This window comes from Myxocyprinus asiaticus, chromosome 48 (genome assembly GCF_019703515.2).
Source record: "Myxocyprinus asiaticus isolate MX2 ecotype Aquarium Trade chromosome 48, UBuf_Myxa_2, whole genome shotgun sequence".
Lineage (NCBI taxonomy): Eukaryota > Metazoa > Chordata > Actinopteri > Cypriniformes > Catostomidae > Myxocyprinus > Myxocyprinus asiaticus.
The window spans coordinates 9706664-9733516 of record NC_059391.1 but is presented as its reverse complement, the minus strand read 5'-3'; the positions used below and the strand labels follow the sequence as shown (position 1 = coordinate 9733516).

The 26853-nt window shown below is 38.3% G+C and overlaps 1 protein-coding gene across 1 annotated transcript in view; it reads right to left on the bottom strand.

The window, feature by feature from the left end:
* The window catches only part of LOC127437405 (tight junction protein ZO-1-like), a 251942-nt gene extending 225444 nt beyond the window's left edge, over positions 1-26498 (bottom strand). The window contains exons 1-2 of the mRNA XM_051692262.1: positions 26117-26498; positions 20429-20558 (exon numbers count right to left, since the gene is read on the bottom strand). Of these exons, the coding sequence (XP_051548222.1) occupies positions 20429-20558; positions 26117-26468 (482 nt within the window). The 5' untranslated portion in view covers positions 26469-26498. The remainder of the gene's footprint in view (positions 1-20428; positions 20559-26116) is intronic.
* Positions 26499-26853: the final 355 nt, after the last annotated feature.

Sequence of the window (26853 nt, the reverse complement as noted above, 5' to 3'; positions counted from 1 at the left end):
TTATAAAAGATGTTTGAACTATGGTTGCAAAGCTCCAAGAACAATAATGCATAGCATAAAGGAAGCAATTGTACAAATTAGGACTGTCAGTTAATTTAAATTTAAATCTATATGTACACATGCATCAGACGAACACTTTTGGAGCGTCTCACTTTGGTTGTGTCACTTCATAAACAGTGTTTTTAGGACACTGTGTCAAGTTTAACGTAGTTTGAAACTTAGAAATACATCATCTTGTGCTGTCTGCTGTCGGTAAGTGTGGTTTGTTGCCTGTACAGGTGCGCATTGCCTGTTCAGCTGGAGTTGCGCTTAGTACCCCCAGTTGACTGGGATATGCAAAAAGCATGAAGGTGGTACTTAAATTGCTGTGATGGTCAGAATATTCCTAATTATGGTCTGGGAGTATGATTAATTGCATTTTATTTTACTTTTGTCAACCTACTTGCTGCTAATGTGCAACTCAAATGCATCACCAGTGACCACTAGTGACTGGATTTCATTGAGGGGAGCATCTCTTCATGTTTGAAATGATGTTTGTTGATTGGGAATAAAAGTCAGACCTTTTCGTATGAGGCAACTTGTAAAATATCTCACAGTTTTGCCATATTCTATAAATTGTTAATGGATTGGATCACTTTTTCTAAATTGCTCTGAAACCCATAATGTAGCACTGTTTACTTGTGATCAATTAAACTGAAAAAGATGTGAATTCCAGGGAAAATTGTGTTATTAAAATTATGAGAAAAATGTTATGGGTGGAAGAAAAAATGCATTCTAAATCTCACACCAACCCATTACTGAGGTTTGTTTGGTTTGTGCAGCTGACAGTTAAAAGTACACGCTGTTTCTACAGTCTGACGGACTAATGCGTCTTGAGCATGGCACACTTTTACTGCAGAACCATAATTTCACACTTACATACATCTCGCATAAATCCCCAGAGTCACACACAAGCACACACATACCAGACAGGACCAATCAAGAGCCTGCCCTCCTTATTCACCCATTTGTGATGCGACTACATACTGTAGGTCAACAGGGTTGAGAAAATTCTTGCACGTTTGCAAAGGACACTTTTTAATTTACTTTATATAGGAAACAAATTTAAACATTCAGAGCTCTATTTCTGGAAGCCCACCACTCTAAGTTGGTCAAGCACCTGTTTTCTCCAAGCCCAGGGTGTCGTTTACTACACCAGTGTGATGTGCTATAAGGAACATATCCATGAAATAGGACATGTTATGAGTTGCCCTCCTTCCTGTACGTTTGGTCTACCACCAACAGAAAAATGTGGGTCCTGGATTGGGTTATAAGATTCAGAGCCATTTCCCCAAGGAGGGAGAGCTGGACCCGAGCCATAAGAACTCTCTCCAGCTGGGGCGTTGTGATTTATTATTGTTCTCAAGCGAACAAAGAGGAGAAATGAGGTAAAAAAGGAGGCGGTCCTTCACACGTGAACGTTGAACGAACCAACCACCATCCATCCACCGTCCACTCAAACAGACACATACACACACCTGTTAAACTCCCAAAGTGCACATACAATAGCATTTTTATTCTTACTAACAAACAACCATGAGTACTTGTTCATTCTTTTTTTAAATTTTTTTTTATGCATGTACAGAGCTGTTTGCACATGCTGTCAGCGTTGCACTCGATTTCCCTTACAGAAATCAACCTGGTCTCATAAAACCTTGTTACTATACCTATATTTTGCAAAAATGATTTTTAAATGGCTTGTTATACGTATCACGGCACTTTTCTGTTAAAATGACTACTAGAGGCACTACAACAACAATTACTTTTTTTACTTTTCACAAATCACCAGTAAAACAGCAGATTTTTAGTTCATAAACACTTACTTTTCACACTGTTCCTCACACAATGCTATCTTATGACATCAAAACACTTCCAATAGTGAATGACTTTTGGCGATATATTTGAATGTTTGCATTACATAACCCAGTAAATTTACAAGTTTGCTAAAGTGTAATTAAATTGACTGCGATTAAACTGATAAGAGTGTTGCACTTGCAATGCGAAGGACTAGGATACAAGTCCAGAGGAGCACGCAAGTCAACACGTGAGCTGAAAGTGGCATAGAAGCACCTCAAAATTACGTGGTTGCTTCAGCAATTGTGTTTTTCATGTCACATTTGCTTTTTATGACACTATCGGTTAGGTTTAGGTTTAAGGTTTAGGGTAGGGATGTAGCTTTTGTTGATTTAATACTCAGAGTATTAAACTTAAAAACCTCATGTGTTTGGGCGAACATCTAACTCGCTTTTAGCGCCACACAGTGGATATTTTACCTCAGAGCTGCCGTGATATGTGTAAGAAACCACATAATATTTTGCAAAAATGTCACCACAGTCACATCATTTTCATGAGATTTTCATTACAGTTCAGCTTTGAGTGCTAGATTTTGGAGACTGCTGCAGACTAACATGATCTGACATTTTTCTGGGACAATATAGCAGCGTTCCACTACTGCGATCCAGGCACCTTAATCAGCTCTTTAATATGCTGAGAGTGCGCTCAACTACACCGTGTCTGGATACATTCCCGGTTGTAACATTCTTCTCCGTAATTTTATCGTCATTTCATGAATTACTACTGCCATGATCGCAAGAAACTGTACACAAACATCTTGTCATATTGATCTTATTCCACAGGTGGTAATAGCACAACGTTAATTGCGGCAGGTAAATAACGCTAACTTTTGTGAATAATGCTCAATCTATAATAATCTTACATTACATAAAGAGGCATGCTTGCACTGAAAAGAATGACAGTGACTTAATTTAAATACGCATGGTGCATTGTTACACCAGCGCAAAAAGTGCCTGTGCCTGTTTAAGCTGTATTGCGAGTCGTTATTGAGTATGCAGTTTTTGAAATACCATGTGCAAAAGTAGCGCAACTGTTTAGTGAATCCGCTCCACATCTTCTAAAAACACACACACACACTTTTTTCTCTTTACACACACACACACACACACACTTCAAGTCACACTTCATTGCTGTCGCAGTGCTCTTTCCCTGTGTGCTATGAGGTGAGTCATCAGCAGTGTAGCCACTTTAATCTCCCTTTCTCTCCCCCTCCGTTTCTTTTGCTAACCTGACAGACTTGGATTTCAGCCTGGTTATTTTTAACCAATAATGAATTTAATTATCCACAGCTGTGCCAGTAAGAAAATTAAGCTAAAGGAAGACAAGTTCATGGTATTTTCCACCACAGATTCAGCGGTTAGTTTACTAAACAAGCAGCATCTTACACTTTCAAACATATTTCACTTTACTTTCACTTTATTTTGCTTATACTGCTTTTCACACCTCAGAAAGAGGTCTGAAGTGCTATGTAGTATGAATCAGATAGATCTGATCAAAGCACCCGCAAAGTGCACATGAAGGTTTATAAAATGGTGTCAACTTTGATTATGTTGTATAACACAATCAGAAGTTACCCTATAAAGCAAGCAAAACCTCTCTTTCAATAAATTTATTTTGCTTTATTTTGCTTATGGTGCTTTAAACGTCTCGAAATGAGACCTGAAATAAAACACAGCATGATGTTTTAATTTGTAACCAAACGTGATTTGATCAAAGCATCTGCAAAGTGCACGTGGGAGTTCATAAGATGGTTGCATCTTTGATTATGTTAAATAATATCTCCATTTCCCACTGTAGCTGCCTTCCAGGCATTGGATTTTTAAGTTATACATTTGCAAACTTTCAACCCACATGCGGTGTTAAAAAAAAACATCACAAGCAATAATCTAATCTAACTGCATACCTAATTTAATACATGAGCTCCACAACAGAACTCTATAATTGGAAATCATTAGTGTAGTTAACGTTGGTCAAGGACAAGTCCAGCCAGATCAGGTCCTTTTATGGTTGCTTGGTCCAGTGGAGACTGACTTTGGTATATGATTTAGAACAGTATGTTTGGTCGAAGTCAGTAAGAAACTGAAAATTATTACATGGACACAGACAAAGTGAGAGTCCAAAAGATAAATACCATATCTACCAACAGTGGACCTGCAGTGGTGATCAATCAATTTGGTTTCTGTTCAGCAAGAACCTTTGTGTGCGTGTGTGTGAAAAAGAAAAGGATTAGTGCCTGTGCACATCGTCTATGCATGTGAATGTACTTAAGAGTATCACAAAGTAGTCATATGTTGAATGGGTCCGTACGGGCTTGTGGCCAAAACAGTATACTTTGAAAGGCTAGAACGCCCGGCCATGCATTTGATGTAATGGCACAAAAAAAAAAAAAAAAAAAAAAAAATTATACCCTAGTCAAAAGTTTTGCAACAAAACATTAATAATTACATCATTAAATTTCACTTATTTACCCTATTTATTCCTTGATTTGCAGATTTAGTTTTTCGTATTTCTTTAAACTATGTTCAGTACTGTCATAACAATTCATAGCCATTCAATACTCTTAAAACAGCCATGAAAACATATAAAACTTTTGCCACAAAACACCAAAAATATCCACCACATTGTTTTTGGATAACTTTATAAAAATAAATATTGACATTGGGGTACATTAAAAAATTCTAGGAAGTTTTCTTTCACCATGGTCAATAAAATGAAAGTTAATTTATTTAATGTTTTGATATATTTAATGTATTTTTTAATCCCCTTTTCTCCAAATTTGGAATGCCCAATTCCCACTACTTAGTAGGTTCTCATGGTGGTGCGGTTACTCATCTCAATCCGGGTGGTGGAGGACAAGTCTCAGTTGCCTCCGCTTCTGAGACCGTCAATCCGCACATCTTATCATGTGGCTCATCGTGCATGACACCGCGGAGACTCCGCATGTGGAGGCTAATGCTTCTCTCCGCAATCTATGCACAACTTACTATGCACCCCATTGAGAGTGAGAACCACTAATCACGACCACGAGGAGGTTACCCAATGTGACTCTACTCTCCCTAGCAACCGGGCCAATTTGGTTGCTTAGGAGACCTGGCTGGAGTCACTCAGCACACTCTGGATTCGAACTCGCAACTCCAGGTAGTCAGCGGATAAGTGGCATTTTAAAAATGTATAATGTTTCTGGAAATACCACAGTTGTGTGTATGATAATAACCAGTGTATGGAAAGTCTTTTTTTAAAAGTAATCCACTAAATGCTTTACTTTTAAGTTACTTTCTAAAACACTTTCCTACTCATTAAATTCAAAATAAATCTGATACAAGAATTTAAAATGTAATGCGTTACACTACTTATTGACTAAAACAGCACTTGTAATCGGACTACACACAACATTGATAAAAACATGTACAGGTTAATTCATACGGAATTAATGTATTCTAAAAAACTACACTTGTACAATTGTGCATCCTGTTTGCTGCCTTAATTCAAATTAGGAAACTGAATTGGAATTTAAAAGGAATTCTCAATTAAATTATAAATGGTGCAAAAACTTGCTGTAAGCTACTTGAAATGAACAAATTTCAGACCAAAATTAAATAATATACTGCACCACCAAACTACGAAAACGCATGCACAATGCTTACAATTTACAGTACATGTGCACACACCAAGAGCTATACACAACCACAGGCAAACAAACAAAAAATCCACACAAACACAAGCTAGGTTTATACTCAGATGTCATGAAACCGGGCTGGAGGCAGGATGTGTTCTACTTGCACAAAGAGCAGCAACTCAAATAAACTAATCACCCTTTTAGCCTTATTCTGCAACATTTGTAAAGAGATTGTTTGGCTAAGAGCTCTGTTTACTCTTTATTAGAAAAACACAAGTTTTCTGTTAAACGTGACAATCCCAAGGCACTAAAGCATCATCGTAAAGAAAGCTTTGCTCAGTGTGGCTTATTTTGTCAATCTAAATCTATTTTAATGTATCCAAATGACCACCAAGTCAACTAAGAGACTTAAGACACAATAACATTTATGTTCGCAGCACGTAGAACATTGCATAGGTTATATAACTTCACCTATAAATACAGGATGAATATATGTAAATAGATAATATCATAAAAAAATATGTTTTTTCTGTATATTCCTCATACATACACTACAAGGTCCTTATATGTTCTTTTTCCTCCTTTTTTTTTGACAGTACTTCATTTGTATACTCCATATCCACATACAAATTATGTAAATTAGTTTGCATACATATTTCTAACACTATATTTGGTTAAATTCTTTGCCTCCTCCATTTTCACCCTCCCATACAGTTTCTATAACATATCTGACCTCTCACCCTCAAACTTCTGAACCGTCTAGACTATTAAAATTCTGTACTTACATATAGTGGCCATAGTACTGTATTCCTCTCATGGTGTCCATTATTATGCTTCTCTGTTCTGTGCTGTTACTGTGTCTTTCAAATTATCCTGCATCTTTTTGTGTGTCTGTCTGTACCCTAACTTGTGTGACACAAAATGGTTCTGTCATACTGCCATGTCAGTGAGTGTGTGTTTGATGTGTGTTTCAGCTCTAGGTCAATCCACTGGCGTCTCCATGATGACTTTGCTGTCATTCAGACAGAAAGGCGGCCTACTGTGGTGAACAATACGCCTGACTGTGCTTTTACCTCACAGAGATTCATCTTTTCAACGTCTTTCCTCCCCCACTGCAAGCCCGCTTCCTCTATTTTAAGCCCTGCCTGGATCTAGCCTCACTTTACATGCCCTGTCCAAACAAAAACCAAGTCTCCAAGACTATTGTTCTCTTTCTTTCTCTCTCTCTCTCTGTTCTAAAACTTAGTGAGTTACCTTTTCTGACTACTACCTGGGAAACTACCTGTAAGGCGCAATCTTAACCATCATGGAACCTTATAAGTAACTGATTTGGAGCATTCTTCATAGACAGCAACTCTGTGCAGCAATGTTCTCATGAGACTCGACTCTCATTTGTCATTAGCATGCTGCTAGTGGCAGACTAATTTATCGGCCAGGACAATATTTGTCGATGTTGAGAGTAACAACATCAGTAATACTGAATGGGTTAGTTATAGAAGTTACATCGAGCACCTTACTGTCTAGATATCGATATCGGCATCTGCAATTAAATAACTAATTTCTGTTGACCACTAATGACATGATACTGTAGTAAGTAACATAAAAATACTGGGTAAAATAGTAAATTGTTAAGTAGATTGAACTATCATTATTGATACTTTTCGGAATTACATGTAATATATGTATGATCGACTCGTCCATCTTCTTGATCGTATTTTGGTTGTTGTTGCATTTGTCGCAATGCTGGTATTGCCTTCTCCATGAAGGATACATGTGATTGTAGAATTTGTGGTAACACAGTGTTTTTCAGTAATTACAGATAGTAGTGGAATTCGGTTGAATTTGGAGGTAGAGCTGAATAGAACAGAATAGAACAGAATGTGGAGATCACGAGATGCGCTTTTCCAAATTTCCGAACTCCTTTCAACTTGACACAGCTTTACAATGCATTGCTTGTGCTGAAAAGTGAGCCAGATGCAACACCAAAGACCTCCTCATAAGAGGCTGTTCACACCGAATGCGTTTTTTGTTGGTTTTCCTATACAACCATGTCCTAGAAAGACAAGATTTTTAGATGCCATGTCAAGTTTAAAAGAACTTCAGCCTTTAAAAACGTCTCTCGATACACCTGCGTTCTGCTAAACTGTATACGTTGCACTACATCTAGCTTTTTTTTAACAAAAAAAAAAATGCTACTGTTGATTGAACAAATAGATAGTCCTGCCCGCAACTCGTGTCATTTGTTGAATCAGTGTTGCTGTGTCGGGCTCGATGGGCAGCTCAAACAAAGAGAGACATTTTTTTAGTGCCACACAGTGTTCACAGTTTTCGAGAAAAATATACCTACAAATGGCTTACTTATATGTCTCTGCATATTAAGCTGGGTTAGGAGAAAGTATTTTAACCACAAAAATGTTACACACTTCAGCTTTAATTTTGCTAAATTTAAGCCTATTATCCAGACTCTAACTGCTTTTCCTCCACCAAAAACAGAGCATTTGGAAAACGCTATTCATTACTACATACTTTGGAAAATATGACAATAGGAAACGTAATAAAGAGTTTTGTGTTGATGTGGCCTTAGAAAGCAGCATAATTTTTGGGAACAGCGTTTGAGTCGGGAGCATGCATGATGCCTTAAAATTCTGTCTTGGTAGGGAGCTCACTAGGTTTTGGAACAGAGCTTCTCTCTCTCTCTCTTTCTCACTGTCTCTTCATTTTACAACACTTAATCAATGAAGGCTCCATCTCCATTTTTACATCATCTTTCATCACGCCATGTAAAGATGCCTTACACACTCTATCACACACAAAACTTCCTCTCCTAATGCCCCGTGGTCGTTCCAGGTTCCGATCATATCATATTCCACTCACTACACACTTACAACCACTGTCAGCTATTACAATTCAACGATCTAACAGTATGCTGAAATGACAACTTAAAAAGCTACACATGGCATGACTACTAAATAACCTTCTGGCAAGCTTCACTCTCTATCTATCACCCTCTCTCTCATGCATGCTACATCTAGAATGTCGCTCGTTTCTTAGTACACTTTCCCTCACTCGAAATGCTGTATATGCGCTTGTCAAAATTCCTCGTGTTTAAAATAAAAGGTTCAGACAACGCTTTATGTCATGTCCAATTATGGGCATACAAGTAACAAAAAGATGTACTGTCTTCCTAAAACACATGCAGGTGAGGTGGGTTTACATAAGGGAGATGAGACAAGCAAGCAAGCTTGTAACAGTGATGGCAGTATGTATTCACAGTCAAAGGCAAAAATTCTGATATTCATGAGAACAGAATGACACCACAGTTCAGATTTAACAAAATATGGATAACTTGTGACCAAATAACTAATCCACTGCAAGAGCCCTCAACACCAAAATCTTAAGGTATGCTATTTTAAATTTCCTACTTTGAAAAGTGCAATGGAACAGCACTTGAAGATGAATTTCCAACTTAGAAACTTAATTTTGCCGAGATATAGATGCATGATGTTTCTCAAACACGCCACCACCAAGGAAGACATTTAAAGTTAATGAGTACCATTTAATTTTAGTCAAATAGAAAGCATTAATCACCACATGTTCCTACATAATTTGAAAATAAGACTTGTTTAGCAAACACTGGCAGAGGCAGGTGTTTAAAAAATTATACTCGCTTTTGATAATTGTACACCTGTAGAACAAATGCTAGCATTGCTTTGTTTATCCTCTGCAATCTGGTTGCTAAGAGATGTCTCTGTGGACAATCAAAAACCTGCTGAGCTAATGGAGAATGTCATTTTTTTTCTTTGTAAATTTGTAAACTCTGGTAAATTTGTGGCAAGTTTGCAGCTAGTTTGCCAGAACTTTTTGTGAGGGTTGGTATAATGGGGTTGATGACAGGATACTGGAACTGAGGATATTGACTGGTATTATAGACTGATTAGGGCCAATTTGGTTGCTTAGGAGACCTGGCTGGAGTCACTCAGCACAACTTGGATTTGAACTTGCGACTCCAGGGTTGGTAGTCAGCGTCAAAACTCACTGAGCTACCCAGGCCCCCGCCTCCTTTGTGTTAAGTCTTGAGGGACCACATGAGGAAGCACGGCAGGGCCGTGAAGTAGAGATAGAAGAGTCCGAGAAGGATCTCGTGCCGGTGAAAGCCCCAAGATCTTCCCACGCAGCGTCCTTGCAGTGCAGTATGCACGTGATGACCTCCGGCCCTCTATAGACGAGTATGGTGTTGTCGTATGTGGTGGGTCTGGCGGTGATAATGATGCCGTGTCCCTTGCAGCTTCAGACATGGGAGAATGGTCCTTGGAGGATGTTGCAGCCCCTCCCCCCAGCGAGGGTGAGTTGGGAGCAGTTGAGGAGCTCGGTCTTGAGTGGTCCCCTCCAGAGAAGCCGGTAAAGTCTCACCTGGACGAGTGGTTCCTGCAGGCCGGCCCGGAAAACTGCACCGTTCTTCCTGGAAGTCCATCTGGCGCTGCTAGCTACTAAGGTTGCCGCGCAGGCCATCGGAAAAGCGATGGGTCATTTGGTGGTTTTCGACCAGCATGTATGGTTAACACTCACGGAGATGCGTGATGCAGAGGAAGCTGCCCTGCTTGACACCCCTGTCTCTCCTTACAGCCTCTTCCGAAACGCAGTAGAAATCTTTTCTGAATGCTTCATCGTGGCGCAAAAGCAGTCGCAAGCGATGGAGCACTTTTTGCCTAAGAGAAGTGTTTCCTCTCATCCACCCCGAACATGCTCTGCTTCGAGCCAGCGCCCTGCAAAAAAACCCACTCATGCCGCCTCAGTGCCACCAAGAGCCACTGCTGAGCCATCATTGAGACCAAACGGAACCCTAAGAAATGTTAACTCAGAAACAGATCTTGTCGCACATCTGCCCACAGGACTGGTTTGTGTCAACAGATCTAAATTGAATTGTATTTAGATCTATTGAATTGTAATCCAAATTGTACCACATCACAGGCATCACAGGCTGTTCTTAAGATTCGCGTTTGAGGGAACAACATATCAGTTCAAAGTCCTGCCCTTCGGATTGTCTCTGGCCCCATGTACATTCATGAAATGTGTCGATACAGTGCTCACCCCTTTGAAGATGAATGGCCTGCGCATTCTGAATTACTTCGATGATTGGCCATTACTGGCCTGATCAGAGGCTCTGCTATGCGAGCACAGGGACTTGATACTTCACCATTTGAACAGCCTAGGTCTCAATGTCAACTGGGCGAAAAGCACATTTTCTCCCAGCCAACAAATCTTCTTTTTGGGGGTTCAACTGGACTCCATGAGCATGCGTGCGCACCTCACGAGCGAGCGCGTTTAGATCATTCATCAGTGTCTGTCTCAGTTCAAACTGGTGAAAGCATTTCCATTGAAGTCATTTCAGAAAATGCTGGGTTTTATGGCGGCAGCATCTGCTGACTCAAACATCACGTACCACGTCATGCCTGGCGCCGGGGGTTCGTACATGTCACCTTGACTCGCCGCTGTCTGGCTGCTCTAGCACCATGGACAGCTCCAAACCTTTATCAGCATGGTGTTATGCTGGGTCAGGTTTTCAGATGGAAAGTGGTGACCACAGATGCGTCCAACAAGGGTTACGGCACACTGTGCGATGGACGCCCGGCTTTCGGCACTTGGACGGGTGCGAAACGGGCATGGCACATCAACTGCTTGGAAATGCTAGACATCTTCTTAGCTGTGAAGGCTTTGCATTCCAACATAGAGAATCATCACGTTCTGATTCGGTCAGACATTATGTCAGTGGTAGCGTACATAAATCGCCAGGGCGGCACTTGATTTCTACCAGTCATGAGTCTGGCGCAATGTTTCCTCATGTGGAACATGTGCCATCTCCTCTCCCTGCGCACGACATCTGTTCCGGGCCGTCTGAACTGCAGAGCAGACATGCTGTCATGCCAGGGAATGGAGATTTCATCCCCAGACGGTTCTGAGGATTTGGGAAATGTTCGGCAAAGCGGAAGTCGACCTATTCGCCTCTGCGTAGACCACTGTCCTCTTTAGTACTCCATGTCCCAAGCCCCACTGGGGGTGCCTTGGCCCACAAGTGACTGACGAAATGCAAAATATGCGATTCCCCCGGTACGTCTCCTTCACTTTGTCATCAGTATAGTCTGAGAGGACAAGAAAATGGTTCTGTTGGTTGCACCAAAATGGCCCAACCAGCCATGGTTTCTGGAAATGAAGGAGATATTAGACAGCCCTCCATGGGAAATATCAGCCCTCCATGGGAACGGAGCGCAGCGAACAAACTTGAATTAACTCAGTCTGTAATGAACACCATTTTGCAGGTTAGATCGCTATCTATGAGACGCCTCTATGCACTAAAATAGTGTGTGTTTGCAGAGTGGTACTTTTCATGCAAAAAAGACCCATTGAATTGCTCCATAATGGAGATCCTTACATTTCTTCAAGAGCGGTTGGACGTAGGTCTTACTCCATCTTAAGGTTTATGTAGCAACCATCTTAGCATTTCACGCCCCAGAGGCTGGCTCATCTATAGGCAGACATGATCTATTTATAAAGTTCCTTAGGGGAGTGAGGCACTTGAACTCCCCTCACCCTGCTGCAGTTCCTACATGGGACTTAAATCTGGTGCTGAGGGTGCTCACAAGCCCCCCATTCGAAACATTGGAATCCATTGAGTTGCGTGTGCTCTCTCTAAAGATTGCACTGATTTGATATAAAGGCACTGTCGGTTGACAGTTTAAGTATGGAATTCGGACTGGGGCTTTCAAAAGCCACCATCAAACCCAGAAAAGGCTATGTTCCTAAGGTGCATTCCACGCCCTTTAGGTCTCAGATAGTCCACCTACAAGCTTTCTCTGCCCCACCGTCTAATTTGGATGAGGAGCAGTTAGCGCATTTATTATGCCCTGTGTGGGCATTACACATGTACACTACCGGACAAAAGTTTTGGAACACTTACTCATTCTTTATTATATATTTTTTTTACATTTTAGAATATTAGTAAAGTCATCAAAACTATGGAATAACATAAATGGAACTATGGGAATTATGTTGTGACTAAACAAAATCCAAAATAAATCATAATTGTGTTATATTTTAGCATCTTCAAAGTAGTCACCCTTTGCCTAGAATTTGCAGACATCTTGACATTTTCTCAACCAACTTCTTGAGGTATCACCCTGGGATGCTTTTTAAACAGTATTGAAGGAGTTCCATCTATGTTAGGCACTTAGTGGCTGCTTTTCTGTATTATTTGGTCCAAGTCATCAATTTCAAAAACTTTTTTTTTTTAATTACATTTTAGTTTTGTAGTGAAATAAATTAATACTGTCTTTCAAACATTTAAGCATATGCCTTCGGATCAAAAGATTTTTAAGATCATGAGAAACATTTCAGTCAAGTGTTTCAAAACTTTTGACCGGTAGTGTATGTGGAACGCATCCGCCAGTTTTGACTGTAAGATCAGCTCTTCATTTGTTATGGAGGACGCACAAAAGGCATGTCCGTTTCCACGCAAAAACTCTCTTACTGGATTGTAGATGCCCTATTGGCGTAAAAGCGCATTCAACTAGAGGCATGGTCTCTTCATGGGCATGGACAAATGGTGTATCCCTAAAGGATATATGCTTTGCAGCAGGATGGTCTTCACAGAACACGTTCGCGAGGTTTTATAACCTAGACGTGGCATCTATCGCTTTGTGAGTCCTCTCTGTCTAGAGAGCTTACTGTTCCAACACCCAGCAGGTGAGCCTGAGCTACTAATTACAGGCGGGTTACCTGTTATAATTTTATACAACCACCTGTGTACGCTGCTATCCAATTTACTCCCAATAGAAGTCACAAGCACTTCCAATAAGAATAAAACCTCCCTCCCTGCCTCTGGTTATGAAGTGTTTAAATTATACTGTGTGTATTATAAGACTATACTGTGTGTATATAGATCCTCAGATTAAGATTAACTTCCCATCTGGTTTTCACCATGTGGGGTTATTTATTTTCACACACTTGAAGACATATTATTATAAGTCACCTCCCGACGGGCCCCTGACCTCATATACATATTCTTCTAAGTATTTATACCCTGGTGCCTCTTAGGGTATTACTTTATGTATTGCAGCGTGATGACTTTCCCCAAAAACGTTTCACCGCAAAGTCGAGTGAACTGAATCGACAGGGAACGTCTCCAGGTACACATGTAACCTCAGTTCCCCGAGATGAAGGGAACGAAACATTGTGAAACTTGGCCACACTACCACTTCAGAGTTTTGAGCTACTAGTGATGCGTTCTTGTCCTTAATTCAGAAAATTCGGAAGAAGTGGTGATTGAGTGCCCGCTTACATAGGGTAAATGCGTGCCTGAAAGGGCGGGGCTCAAACACCATTGCCAATCATAAGATTACCATTATGATACAAGGGCTTCAACTAGGTTGTCGGAGAAGGAATTCCTCAAAAGCGTTTCACCACAATGTCTCTTTCCCTTCATCTCAGAGAACCGAGGTTACATGTGTACACGGAGACATTTTTTGTAGTCTGAATAAAAAAAAAAAAAAACATGAAATCTGATTTTCACAAGCCAGATCCAAAGCACCTTCTTTAGTGTTTGAAATCTGATGAAAATCTGATTTTTGTTAATGCGTCTCAGTCTAAACGTCTAAACGATGGGTTCTTAAGAGATTTGCTGAGGTGTGGTAACCCCCACTGGTTGCAAGCTACCACAACGCGACAGCCATGTGTAGTGGATATCAACTCGCACCACAGGATCAAACCCCCATTATGGACAAACACTACAAGTGCCTTTTAAGTGTTCACTGCAAGCATAAGATGAGACAGTGTTACAACAATCTTCTTGTGATCTTTTTCACAATCTCTCCTCAGAATGCTTCTTGTGATCATGTAGTAAATTGTTCCATTCAATAAAATGCATCACAACACCAAAGGCATATTTCTTTTATGAAACTAAATTAACAAGATTTATGAATTTGAAACAATAAAATAAAATAAAATAATATAGCTGCAAGCAGCAATTAAGGGGCCAAGCACATCAACCATTATTAGGCATACCAATAATGGTAAAGTGTAAATGTTGTTTAATGTATGATATAGTCAAAAAAAAAAAAAAAACATTTATCCATAAAGCCATTTATATGCAAATAAGCTATCATATAGTCTGAAACATCAAACTGTAATTATTTTGTGATAAATTATTTTATATATCAACAGAAAAGACTTGAACAAGAAAAAAATGAGAATTGTATTTTTTTCAACAAATCTTTAACATTTGTTTGAGTTTACATTACATTTGCTGTCCTGGAACATATAACATTGTGGTGTGAAATCCTTTTAGATATGAATAAGAACTGGAAACCTATTGTCCTGAAATAAGATGTAGAAAAGCACTGTTTAGAACAATTTGACACTGCAAAAAGTAGGTTTTTAAAGGATTTAAAAATGGCTGACAGGAAGTTCGATCGATCATGGCATAATTGGTATCCACGTTCTCCACATGACCCACGGAATCCACCAAGACTGGTTTCATGACAATAGCACAAAGTAATCAAAAGTTATTAGCATTTTATAAAAACAAATGTATAACTTTTGACCAGAAGGTGGCACTATCCCAACATGTTTTGAGTACCTTCAGGGCATAGTGCCAATGACACATAACGAGTTTTGTAACTATATGTTAATGCATTTGAAAAATAAAGCATTTTACAACTAAATTCAAAATGGGCGACGGCCAAAATGGCCGACAAAATTTGGTATCATTTGACACGGCATCCCGCACAGAATCTAACAAGACCAGATTTGTGATTTTAGGTGAAACCGTTCAGAAGTTTTAAGCAAAAATAGGCATTTTTCATATCTCGTGACCACTAGGTGGCGCTGTGCCAAAACTGTGCAGGTACCCTTGGGTCATGGTTTTCATAACACACACCAAGTTTGGTGTGAACACGCTAAAGTGTTGCTGAGATATAGCCTCACATCCAATTTAGCGTGCACTATGTAGAATTTATTTGCGTGTTATTCGAGAACCATTTGACTAACTTGAGATCCATAACTTTTGTTCAGCCTGGTCTGAAGATGATCTGATTCAATTTTCATGCAAATTGAATGAACGGTCTAGGAGGAGTTCGAAAAAATAGGTTTTTCAAAAAATTTAAAATGCCGGAAAAATTTTCAAGATGGAAAATGACGACATAGGGTGCAATCGAGCCAAGGAATCAGAGGAATTTTGATTCTAGCAATTACGGTTCAGAAGTTAATAGCATAAACGTGTGAAAATTTGGGCAGTTGGTGGCACTAGAGGGTTTGAGTTAGAGACTTCAAATTTGCTCCAGTTGATGTTCAAACTGTCCTCTATCTGTGTGCCAAATTTCACAACTTTCCCGCATACAGTTCTATGGGCTGCCATAGACTCAATGGCGGAAGAAGAGGAAGAAGAAGAAGAACACTAACGATTACAGTAGGTGTCTATGCACTTTCAGTGCTTGGCCCTTAATAACAACCCATACCTGCAAGCATAAGATGGGACAGTGTTACAACATTCTTCTTTTGATCTTTTTCACAATCTGTAAATACACTGTTTTGTTAGTTCATTATCCCACCTCTCTAAAATGCAGGCAAACACAATGAACTACATTACCCAAAATGCATTGCCACTTATTGGCGCACTCTCCTCACTACGCAGCAAAAAATTGAGCAGTTATTTTGATCAAAACAAAGTGAAATGTACTTCAGGCAACAAATCTTTTCTTACTTGTGACAGTAAACATAGGTAGTTAACTGACTTGAGATGTTAAACTTTTCCCAAAATTAGTTACGACAGACTGATCACATACTAATAGTGATGAAGAGTTTTTACAGCATCACTTAACACATATACAGGATAGACAACCATTTTTGCTGTTAAATTTTATCGTAGTCTCACCATAATCTACATTTAATGTACTCTAAGAGTGTGTTTGAGCTAATCATTAACTGAGATCAGAATGCTTCCTCAGAATCCTCAGAATCCTTCTCGCAGGCTGTGGAGTGCAGCACCTAGGGAACATACCACTGACTGGGAAAGGGGGGTGTACCAAATCCCCAACACACACACAAAAATAAAACATTAACCTTCTTAGGAACCAAGCCTATGTAATATGAAGTAGAAACTCATTTAAAGTTTACCATAGATTCATCAATTGTAATGATGTATAAAGTGCTTACATTTTTCATGCAATATCATTTTATGCTTACTCTCAGGCCCTTTAGTGTAAATAGTTCAACCTTTCAATGGGACTCTCTGAACCAATAAAAAAGCTTATATTCTTAATAAAGTTTGGTGAAATATAACAATTTCACACTGCAACACATGCACTTCTCAACAGGAATTGAATGTCTTAAGTGTATGGCTGAATGCAAGCCTAGGGTGTAAGACCACAGAGAATGTCCAGTATTTACCTTTGCATGTTCTTTAATGGGTCCATATCCCTCCCCTTAACCGTGGTACCCATAGTGACAGCAAAACAAACATTGCATATGCCATCGTTTTTCATTCTTTATGCTTTTGTCTGCAACAGGTGTGCTAGATTTGGAGAGTGCCCTCATGGAAAACAAAATCAATGGCAAAACATCCATTGCTAAGTCTCACAAAAAAACATAATCAGTGGTGAAACATCCATTGCTAAATTTCACGAAAACTATCAATAGGGAAACATTAAGTTCTAAGTCTCACAAAAAACATAATCAATGGCAAAACATCCGATGCTAAGTACCTATGAAAACAATCAATGGTGAAACATCCATTGCTAAGTTTCACGAAAAACAATCAATGGTAAAATATTCTATGCTAAGTCCCATGAAAACAATCAGTGGTGAAACATCCATTGATTAGTCTCACGAAAAACATAATAAATGGCTAAATATCCATTACTAAGTTCCATGGAAACAATTAATGGCAAAAACATCCATCGCTAAATCTCATAAAAACAATCAACGGGGAAACATTAATTGCTAAGTCTCACAAAAAAAGAAAAAACATAATAAATGGCAAAACATCTGATGCTAAGTCCCATGAAAACAATCAATGGTAAAAACATCCATTGCTAAAGTCTCACAAAAAACATCGTCAACGGCAAAACATCCATTGCCAAGTGTCACAAAAAACATAATCGATGGCGAAACATCAATTGCTAAGTGTCACAAAAAAACATCATCAGTGGCGAAACATCCATTGCAAAGTCTCACGAAAAACATCATCAATGGTGAAACATCCATTGCTAAGTCTCATGAAAAACATCATGAATGGTGAAACATCCAGTGCTCAAGTCTCACAAAAAAACATCATCAATGGTGAAACAATCATTGCTAAAGTCTCATGAAAAACATCATGAATGGTGAAACATCCAGTGCTAAAGTCTCACAAAAAAACATCATCAATGGTGAAACAATCATTGCTAAAGTCTCATGAAAAACATCATGAATGGTGAAACATCCAGTGCTAAAGTCTCACAAAAAACATAATTAATGGTGAAGCATCCATTGCTAAGTGTCACAAAAAAAAATAATCAGTGGCGAAACATCCATTGCAAAGTCTCACGAAAAACATCATCAATGGTGAAACATCCAGTGCTAAAGTCTCACAAAAAAACATCATCAATGGTGAAACAATCATTGCTAAAGTCTCAAGAAAAAACATCTTCAGTGGCGAAACATCAATTGCTTAGTCTCATGAAAAACATCATCAATGGTGAAACATCCATTGCTAAGTCTTATGAAAAACAGCATCAATGATGAAACATCCATTGCTAAAGTCTCACACACGGTGAACCTATGCGCCGTTTGTGTCATTACTATGACAATCAGTGTGGACATGCTAGGAAAAGCAACTGAAGTCGGAACAAAAAAAAAAATCCGATCTCGCAACATATTACTTGCCGTTTTGAAAAGTCAGTCTAAAAAATTGGGTTAAATAAAAAATCTGATTTCCCCTGCAATGTGAACAAAGCCTAAGAATAAAACAATATCCTACTGGATACACTGAAAATCCTGCAGGATCCTTTGACCAGAAATTCCTGTTATGCTTAAGACCAGTGCGCCCAAAACCTGGAAACGCTCATTATTCCTTATCAAGGAACCACATCCAAATAAACATCCGCTTCAATAAACATATTTTACAATGGCAGAGACAATGCCGCTTTGATTTGCATAACAGGAGGTAGAGGCAGAAGCATGCACACGTTGCACATGCACAACATGCATAACACTCATTACTGTATAGTCTTGATGAAAAATATCTGCAGTTTAGATATCTGAAGAAATGCCAAAGAAAGGGCACAGTAATGCGGAAATTCCTTCAGGCCAGATAAGCATCCCCTCAGAAAAGGTCAGCATCTCGAGAAACTCTAGAAAGACTGATGAGAAGGGATTCACACATCAAAGAGACAAACAGCAGCTTTCTCAGCATCTCTGCCTATCTGTCCAAATGTGTTGGTGCCAAGCAAAAAGGCCCACTTAGAAGATAACAGTCTTTTCTCGCTTTTTCGCTCACTGTGACACACTCTGACAGATTGACAAATCATGCCCAGTAAAGTGACAGTGTGAAAGACTTGACCCAGCAAAATGACAGGTGACTTGCATTAAACCAGTTGAAGGGTTGTGTGCAATTCAGAATCGAATGGAAAATGCCTTGCCAATTCCAATTCAATACCTGAATTTAAGTTGAATTTGACATAGCAAACAGGAGGCAGAATTATAATTTAAATTAAATTATCTTTCTGATGTAAGTGTTTGTAACACATTCATGGAAAGGAGGAGGCGAGAACTGGCTTGATAATATAAATAATAGTTTAATAATGGACTTAAACCAAGACACAAACACACAGGTGTCAGACAGCTATCCATCATTCTCTCTCTCTGTCACACTGCCGTCTCCAGTCGGCTTTTATCTCTCTCGGGCTAATCAGCCTGATTAGGAGCCGGGTGTGTAGAATCACGACCCGGCCCCACCCTCCACCCTGCCACAGTGTTGTTTTTAATAATAAATATCATATATGAATTACCCATAAAAATGTTATCATACAAGACACAACATATGGGATCTTTCTAGGAACATAAGATAATATTAATAATTAATCTTTGAAATGCCACCTCTAAAATGTAAAAATATAAATATTAAAACTATACTCAATATTAATATTTATATATAAATATTTATAATATACATTTATATTACATTTAATATAAATACAAAAAATATTTAATATTTAAAAAAATATTTAATAAACTTCAGACTTCATTTTCTAAACATTTATTCCAAAGTTATTAAAATGGAGCAAAACATCAAAAGATTACAATTTTGATCTCATGTTCTTATTTATTTTTTAGATAATTTTTTTATTATTATTATCAACACATTTTTTTGGTGCTGTACTGTATGGAAAAAATCTGTTTTAGATTGTATTAATTGTTTTAACAGTATTAAACTTAGAAAAATATGTCTTATTATTTGAGAAAAATGTCAGGGAACATATCTGGCAATCAATAGGAAAAATTAGTAAACATTAATCATATAATTTTTTGTGTTTTCATAAAACTTGTGTTGGACTAATGAAATTCCTCTGTTGTGTGACTGTGTTGAGATTATTTTAATTACAATTCAGTTAATCACTTTTCCTGAAGTTCCAACTTAAATTTCAATTTAGAGTCCTGTGAATTTTGGCCAGTTTGAATTCAACCTCAAACTAATCAGTTGAAAGGGAGCCAATTCTTAAATTCCGAATTTTGTCCAACCGATTTGAGCAGCATAAAGCTTGACATTGTGCACTACAGTACATAGAACTAGAGTAGGTCCTTTCAGGTTCTCATTCATTATGCAAAACGAGACCAAGGGAGCTAGAAGGAACAGACTGCCACAATTACAGTGTCTTTAATGTGATATCTTACCTCGTGTCAAAAAGTGGGTCTGTGTACATAGGTAGAAAACAAACAGTGTCTTGTCCCTTGGACAGAGCATTCTCTTGGCTGTGTGTTGGATTAGTTTGTCCTTGCTTCTTGTTTCCTCCAGCTGAGCCATCTGTGAGGTAGAAATTAATTTATTTAGCATCATAGAGAAACTGTGTCTGGGCACAGCAAATTTAGGAGACAAATCTCTCAAACACTTTGATTTCAGTATCTGAATAGTAGCATTCATTTTTGTACTGTGAAATGGAAGAGCTGATAATAACACTATGTAACAAAAATTTTGTTCCTGGGTAGTAAGTGTTATTTCCTAATTGCTTATGCCTCAAAAGTATAGAAAATGACTATTATTCCCCACAAACTTTGCTTTTGTGACCAGGACAGGGATATTTTTAAATTTACCTATTTCCAATGAGAAAACGGTGTGTCTTTTCGTTCACATAAAGTCCGAAAAAAACAACATATCAATCCAAAATCCTTCTTTATCTGTGGTCTGACAAGGACCTCAGACAGCTTAGGGAAGAAGTCTTGAAGGTACTTGAAGGCTGCCGACTCCTTATCTAGAGCTCTGACAAATTGTTTCATAAGGCCCAATTTGATGTGCAGTGGTGGCATCAGCACCTTCCGGGGGTCCACCAGTGGCTCCCACTTGATGTTGTTCCTCCCCACAGAGAACTCGATCCGCTGTGGCCAGTCCCGCCTGTGGTAGTGCGCCTTGGTGTCCCTGCTGTCCCAAAGGCAATGATAGCAGAGAAACTTGGTAAAACCGCCTTGGAGACCCATCAGGAATGCCACTATTCTGAAGTCTCCTATGACCTCCCAGTCGTACTCATCATACTTCAAGGTGTCCATTAAGGTATTGATGCTGTTGTAATCCTCTTTGAGGTGCACCGAGTGAGCCAGGGGAAGAGACCATTGTTATCATTATGGACCAGCACGGCTGTGAATATTACTTAAGTATAAATACATGTTAATTTGGATTCATATGTTGTTTTTTTCTGACTTTATGTGAACGAATAGACACAAATTCACCCGTTTTCTCATTGGAAATAGGTAAGTTTCAAAATATCACAAGGAAATAACACTTACTGCCCAGGAAAAAAAAACAAACATGTTTTACACAGTGTAATTGGAAGCGTTTTGGAATAATTGGAATGGTTTAGTCAAGAACCAACATTCCCATCAGACAATAGTCTAAACTCTATTCCAAAACCCTAACCTATCCCTAAATACCAGTGGGAAATGATTGGTTGACAATAATGTTTAAGCTGCTGTGCCAGTCCTAAACCTAACCCTAATCCAGAAACTTTACCCCCCACTTTTCTAGCTACACAAGCTCAATCTTATGTTTTTGCATTATTAAATGTTTCTCATTTCAATTCATAATGCAACACATAATATACACATTGCATTTTCTGTGTTGCCACAAGGGGCATTATTGCGGATATTAGTATAAATCTTCTTTTATGATCAGTTTTCTCTTTTAGGTCAGCTATAGTTATGGCAGAGCAACAGTTTGAAAAGAGTTGTGCTCAGCAAGTTAGTTAAACTGTCGATATGTTAGTAGCCAGCTACTTTTATAATAAAAGTTTAACGGCTCAGACGTTTAGAGGTAACTCTATCGCCCCATTGAGTACTAAGGTTTAATACCGCCACAGTAATGGTACAATAAAATTTATATGTTTACAATGGGACTGCACATTACATCTGCATACTTGCATAAAATATGTTTCAGGGTTATTCTGTCTGAAATCAACCGAATTTCAGAAATGTTGATTCCGAAAAAGTTGGGACAATATGGAAAATGCTAATAAAAACAGAAAGGAGTGATTTGTAAATTAAATTCACCCTGTCCTAAATTGAAAGCACTAAAACAACAAATTATTTGATGTTTTACCTTGTGAATTTAATTGTTTTTTGTTTTTCAAAAATATACACTAATTTTAAATCACATGATTGTAACACGCTCTAAAACGTTGGGACGGTCGAGTGTTTACCCCTGTGTAATATCACCATTTATTCTAATAACACTTATTAAGTATTTGGGCACTGAAGACACAAGTTTAAGTTAGCAAGCAGAATTTAACCCCATTTATTCATTATTCAGGTCTTCAACTTCACAATTGTACGGTGCCTTTATTGCTGTATTTTGCGCTTCATAATGCGCCACACATTCTCAATCGGAGATAGGTCAGGACTGCAGATAGGCCAATCTAGCACCCACACTCTCTGCTTACACAGCCATGCACTTGTAATCAGGGCAGTCTGTGGTCTGTCCTGCTGGATAATGCAGGGAAGTCCCTGGAAAAGACGGCATCTATATGGCAGTATATAATGCTCCAAAATGTATACATGTATTTCTGCACTAAAGGTGCTTTCAAAGATGTGTAAGTTACACATGCCATGGGCTGATAACAGTTTGGATGGTCCTTTTTCCTCTTTGGCCCAGAGAACATGGTGGCTGTTTTTTTCCAAAAAGTATTTTAAATGTGGACACATGTGGCACAAAACATGGTTCCACTGTTCTACTTTCCATCTCAGATGAGACTGAGCCCAGAGAATTCAGCAATGGTTCTGGACAGTGTTGATATATGACTTCTATATAAATTCACAAAGTAAAGCATCAAATCATGTGTTGCTGTAGTGTTTTAAATATAGCACAGGGTGAATAGAATTGTTTTTATTGGCATTTTCCATACTGTCCCAACTTTTTCTGAATTTTGGTTGTTGAGGGGGGTCAACATATGTATTCTGATCAAAATTATAGGTAAAAAAAAATAAAAAATAACCTTAAAAAGGTGGCAGCTTAATTATTTTATATTTTTTACACAGTGATAGGTAGGTCTATTTGTAAAATCAGTGGACTTCAACACCCCTTATTGCATTATATGCAAATGGCCTGTCAAAAACAAAACAAACCAAAACACTTTTTTTGTGTTGTTTTGCCAAAGTTTGAGTACCTATAACTCCAAAAGTATAAAAAAGATAGATTCTGGTTCAGAAAAAACTTCATTTTTAAATCACTTTATGGTTAAATCACAGAGATATTGCTCTCTCGGTGTGGCTTTATTTGTAAAATGTTAAATTTGACCCATTTTGAATGGTCAAAAACCAAATGTACCTTTATTTATTCACATTAAAACAATAGTGTAAAACTTCAATGTTTAAGAGTCCAGAAATTCACTACTATTGAGAATAAGCAACAGATGTGGCTCTTCATAAGTGCAATACAAATAATACAGTAGAGTTTCAGCACCCATAATAATGTATTTCCAGAGCTTTGCAGATGTACATTTTTTAAATTAAATAAAATAGATATACAGTAGGTATTGCACTTTTATCATCATATACTGTATGTCTGACTTTCACCAGCAAAACATTTATCAAAAACAAAAAATCTGAGCTGGGAACCTCTGGATGAGTTGACACTGAATGACCCTTCTGGCTTAACCTTAAACCTAACCTACTCCTAAAACCAGAGGGAAATGACTGATTGATAATTATGTTTAAGCCGCTAACCCAAGCCCTAAACCTAACCCTACACAACCCATAAATGTGACTGGTTGATATGAATACTGTTTCAGGACAACAAATCTGTCTCATTGTGTCTGTGTCTGTCTTATTCAAAAGAGTTTGTTTTGAAGTAAAATGCTTCCAGTAATAAAAACATAAACAAACATATGAAACAGGCCAATTAATTTTGACAAAGGCTTTGCACATCACTAACTGTGTCTTAAATCCAAAGCTCTGTAAAATATACTGCTGGTCTTCATACCGAACATACTGAGCTCCCCCTTCAGCTGCCAGATAAAATTGCTACTCTTGATCTAAAATCATGAGGCACCTTTAATGTATGATTGAAAGTTAATGGCCAAAAAAGTTTTTTTTTTTTTTTTTTTTTTACCAAGGTCTTATATAGAGGTAATGTCTGCAGATCAATTACATGAATTATTGATGAGACCCCAGGCTTTGAGTTATCACTGAGCTTTCCACATAATTTGGCCTATTTATCATCCACATATTAATCTGTCTACATCAAACTCGGAAGATTAAGCTAAATTAGCTGACAAGCTTAACCTAGACAGTTTAGTTTGAGGCCATATGCTGAGTTCTACCCATTACAGTTTGTCGCACAGGCTAGCCAGTAATCTCCTCAGTGGGGCGGATTTAAGCAGGCTATTATCTGCTGGCTCTTAGAGGGACACAAGTGACATCCTGAGACGTATAGACTTGGTTGGTGTCTTCTTTCATGGTCATCAGCTGGTCCTTTATCTAAACTTTAAGATTAGATTAAGATAACAAACCATAGCAGTTCGCAATGGTGTTTATACAGGTACTGAGACTTACATTAATGTAGGTACATTTTTCCAACATGATCACATACAGTTAGTAGTCAGCATGTTTCTACTGAATGTTCTAGTACCCTGACATTGACCCCATTCTGCCAAGTTACTGACAAACGGCATCTCCCATCAGACATTTGTGCGTCATTTCAAAAGTGTTTTCCTTTCCTGCAGCCTCAGAGACACGGGTTTTGGTCCTGCGTGGAAACCAGAAAGGAATCGCATTCACATAATCAATACTGAGCACCATTCATTTTCCCTCTGAGATTAAATTTTTATTCCACTGAGCTCACACGTGCCCCTACAGTCAACACTTCCAGCTTCAGCCACTGGGATCAGTAGTTTGAATTTCGATGAGCAAAGACCGATTTCAACTGAAGAACTTTCGACCTACTGTCGCCGATTTTACGTTGAAATTAGTCTGCATTTTCCACCTGGTGTTTGCTTAAGTTGAAAACAAATAGTTTCTTTATAACTATACCAGGTTATCTGAGTACGCCTTAAATTTGATTTCTGAATACCAGCAGATTAGCTTTCATCATGACATAAACACACAACTCTTTGTCAAAGGTTTCGCATGACAATACTTCCTACATTAAAGTATTCTGAATAATAATTGCTTTACTAGCTGGTTTATGGATATCTTTAAGGAAAAATTGAATAAAGTGCAAAAATCAAGAGTTTGGATTAGGATTGCACATTATTAAATTGTTTGTTTTTTATTTAAACAACTTATTTGTGTTCATATTTCTATATGATAATGCAAATTTCCCAATGATTCAGGCCATGTCCACACTAATACGTTTTAATGAAAAAAAAGAAAAACAAAAACATTCATTTTACTTTGTTCACGCCTCTCATCCACACTAGAACAGCATTTTCTTTCCATTACTGCAAACTTTCAAAACGTCTGTGTCTTAAAATCTGTCTACTTAGCATTTTTTGACATCATAAGCACTTTCATTTGAATGTGCGAATACCCCAACCCATTATTTTATTATTTTCATGACAAAAAAAATGTCCATTACCATAATGCGAAATTCATTAATCTATGCACAATACAATCTAATAAGAATTACCATTGAGAACAATGGGAGTTCCAACAATAACCCTCAAAATTAAAACATCCAGATGCAATTATGATAATGACAATTTGGGGGGGAAATGTGCTGCATTTTCTTCATACAAAATGTATTTTTCTTGTGATAATTTTTTTCTTGTGTTTAATGTGACTCGGCCATGCTTGTGACATTCACGCACCTATTATACCCAAAATGCTGTCTAGGTAGGTAGCTCAGCAGGTATTGAAACATATCTCTCTTTGGCTTACCTTCACAATCCAACAGGAAACAGGTAAGCAAGTGAGGGCACACTTCCTCTAGCAGAGAACAGAAGGTGTTGAATGCACTCGGGCCCTTCTGAGACAGTTTGTCCAGGAAGAGCTCGGCTCGTTTCTTGCTGGAGTCCTGGCCCAGTATCTCTTTGCATTCCCCAAGAGAAAAGACTTTGTTACACACCAAGTATGGCAGCACCGTATTGACATCTACTTCCTTCAGTATCATCTCTCTGTGCTGTTTCAGAACCTTGGCAACCCACTTTTTCTTCCTTCTGTTGACTGGTTTTCTTCCTTTAGTCCGTTGTCTTTTCTTTTTAAACCACCTCTTAGAGCCACTTCCAAACATCTTCACATTATTTATTCCTGCTATGGTGTCTTCAACAGTTCTGTCGATTTTGCTGAAGAAAGGAAAGTGCATAGTTTTTTTTATAGCCAGTTAGTGAGCATGTTTGTATGTTCTTCTCCCATAAACACAGTGATTGTTGTGACATCCAAAGTGTCTGAGACTAATGGACAATCTGGACAGGGACATAATAAGTGCTCGGTACTTACAGACAGTAATAGGATTATCTTTGTAAGTAGACCATGGTCAGGTTATTTTGGCTTTGCAGTTGGCAATCTGAAAAAGTGTCCCTGTTAAATGTTTTAAATTTGAAAACAGTTTTAATCTCTGCTGTTTTTGTCAATGGTATAAAAGGCCTAATTTGTCAAATTTTTAAATTTTAATAATA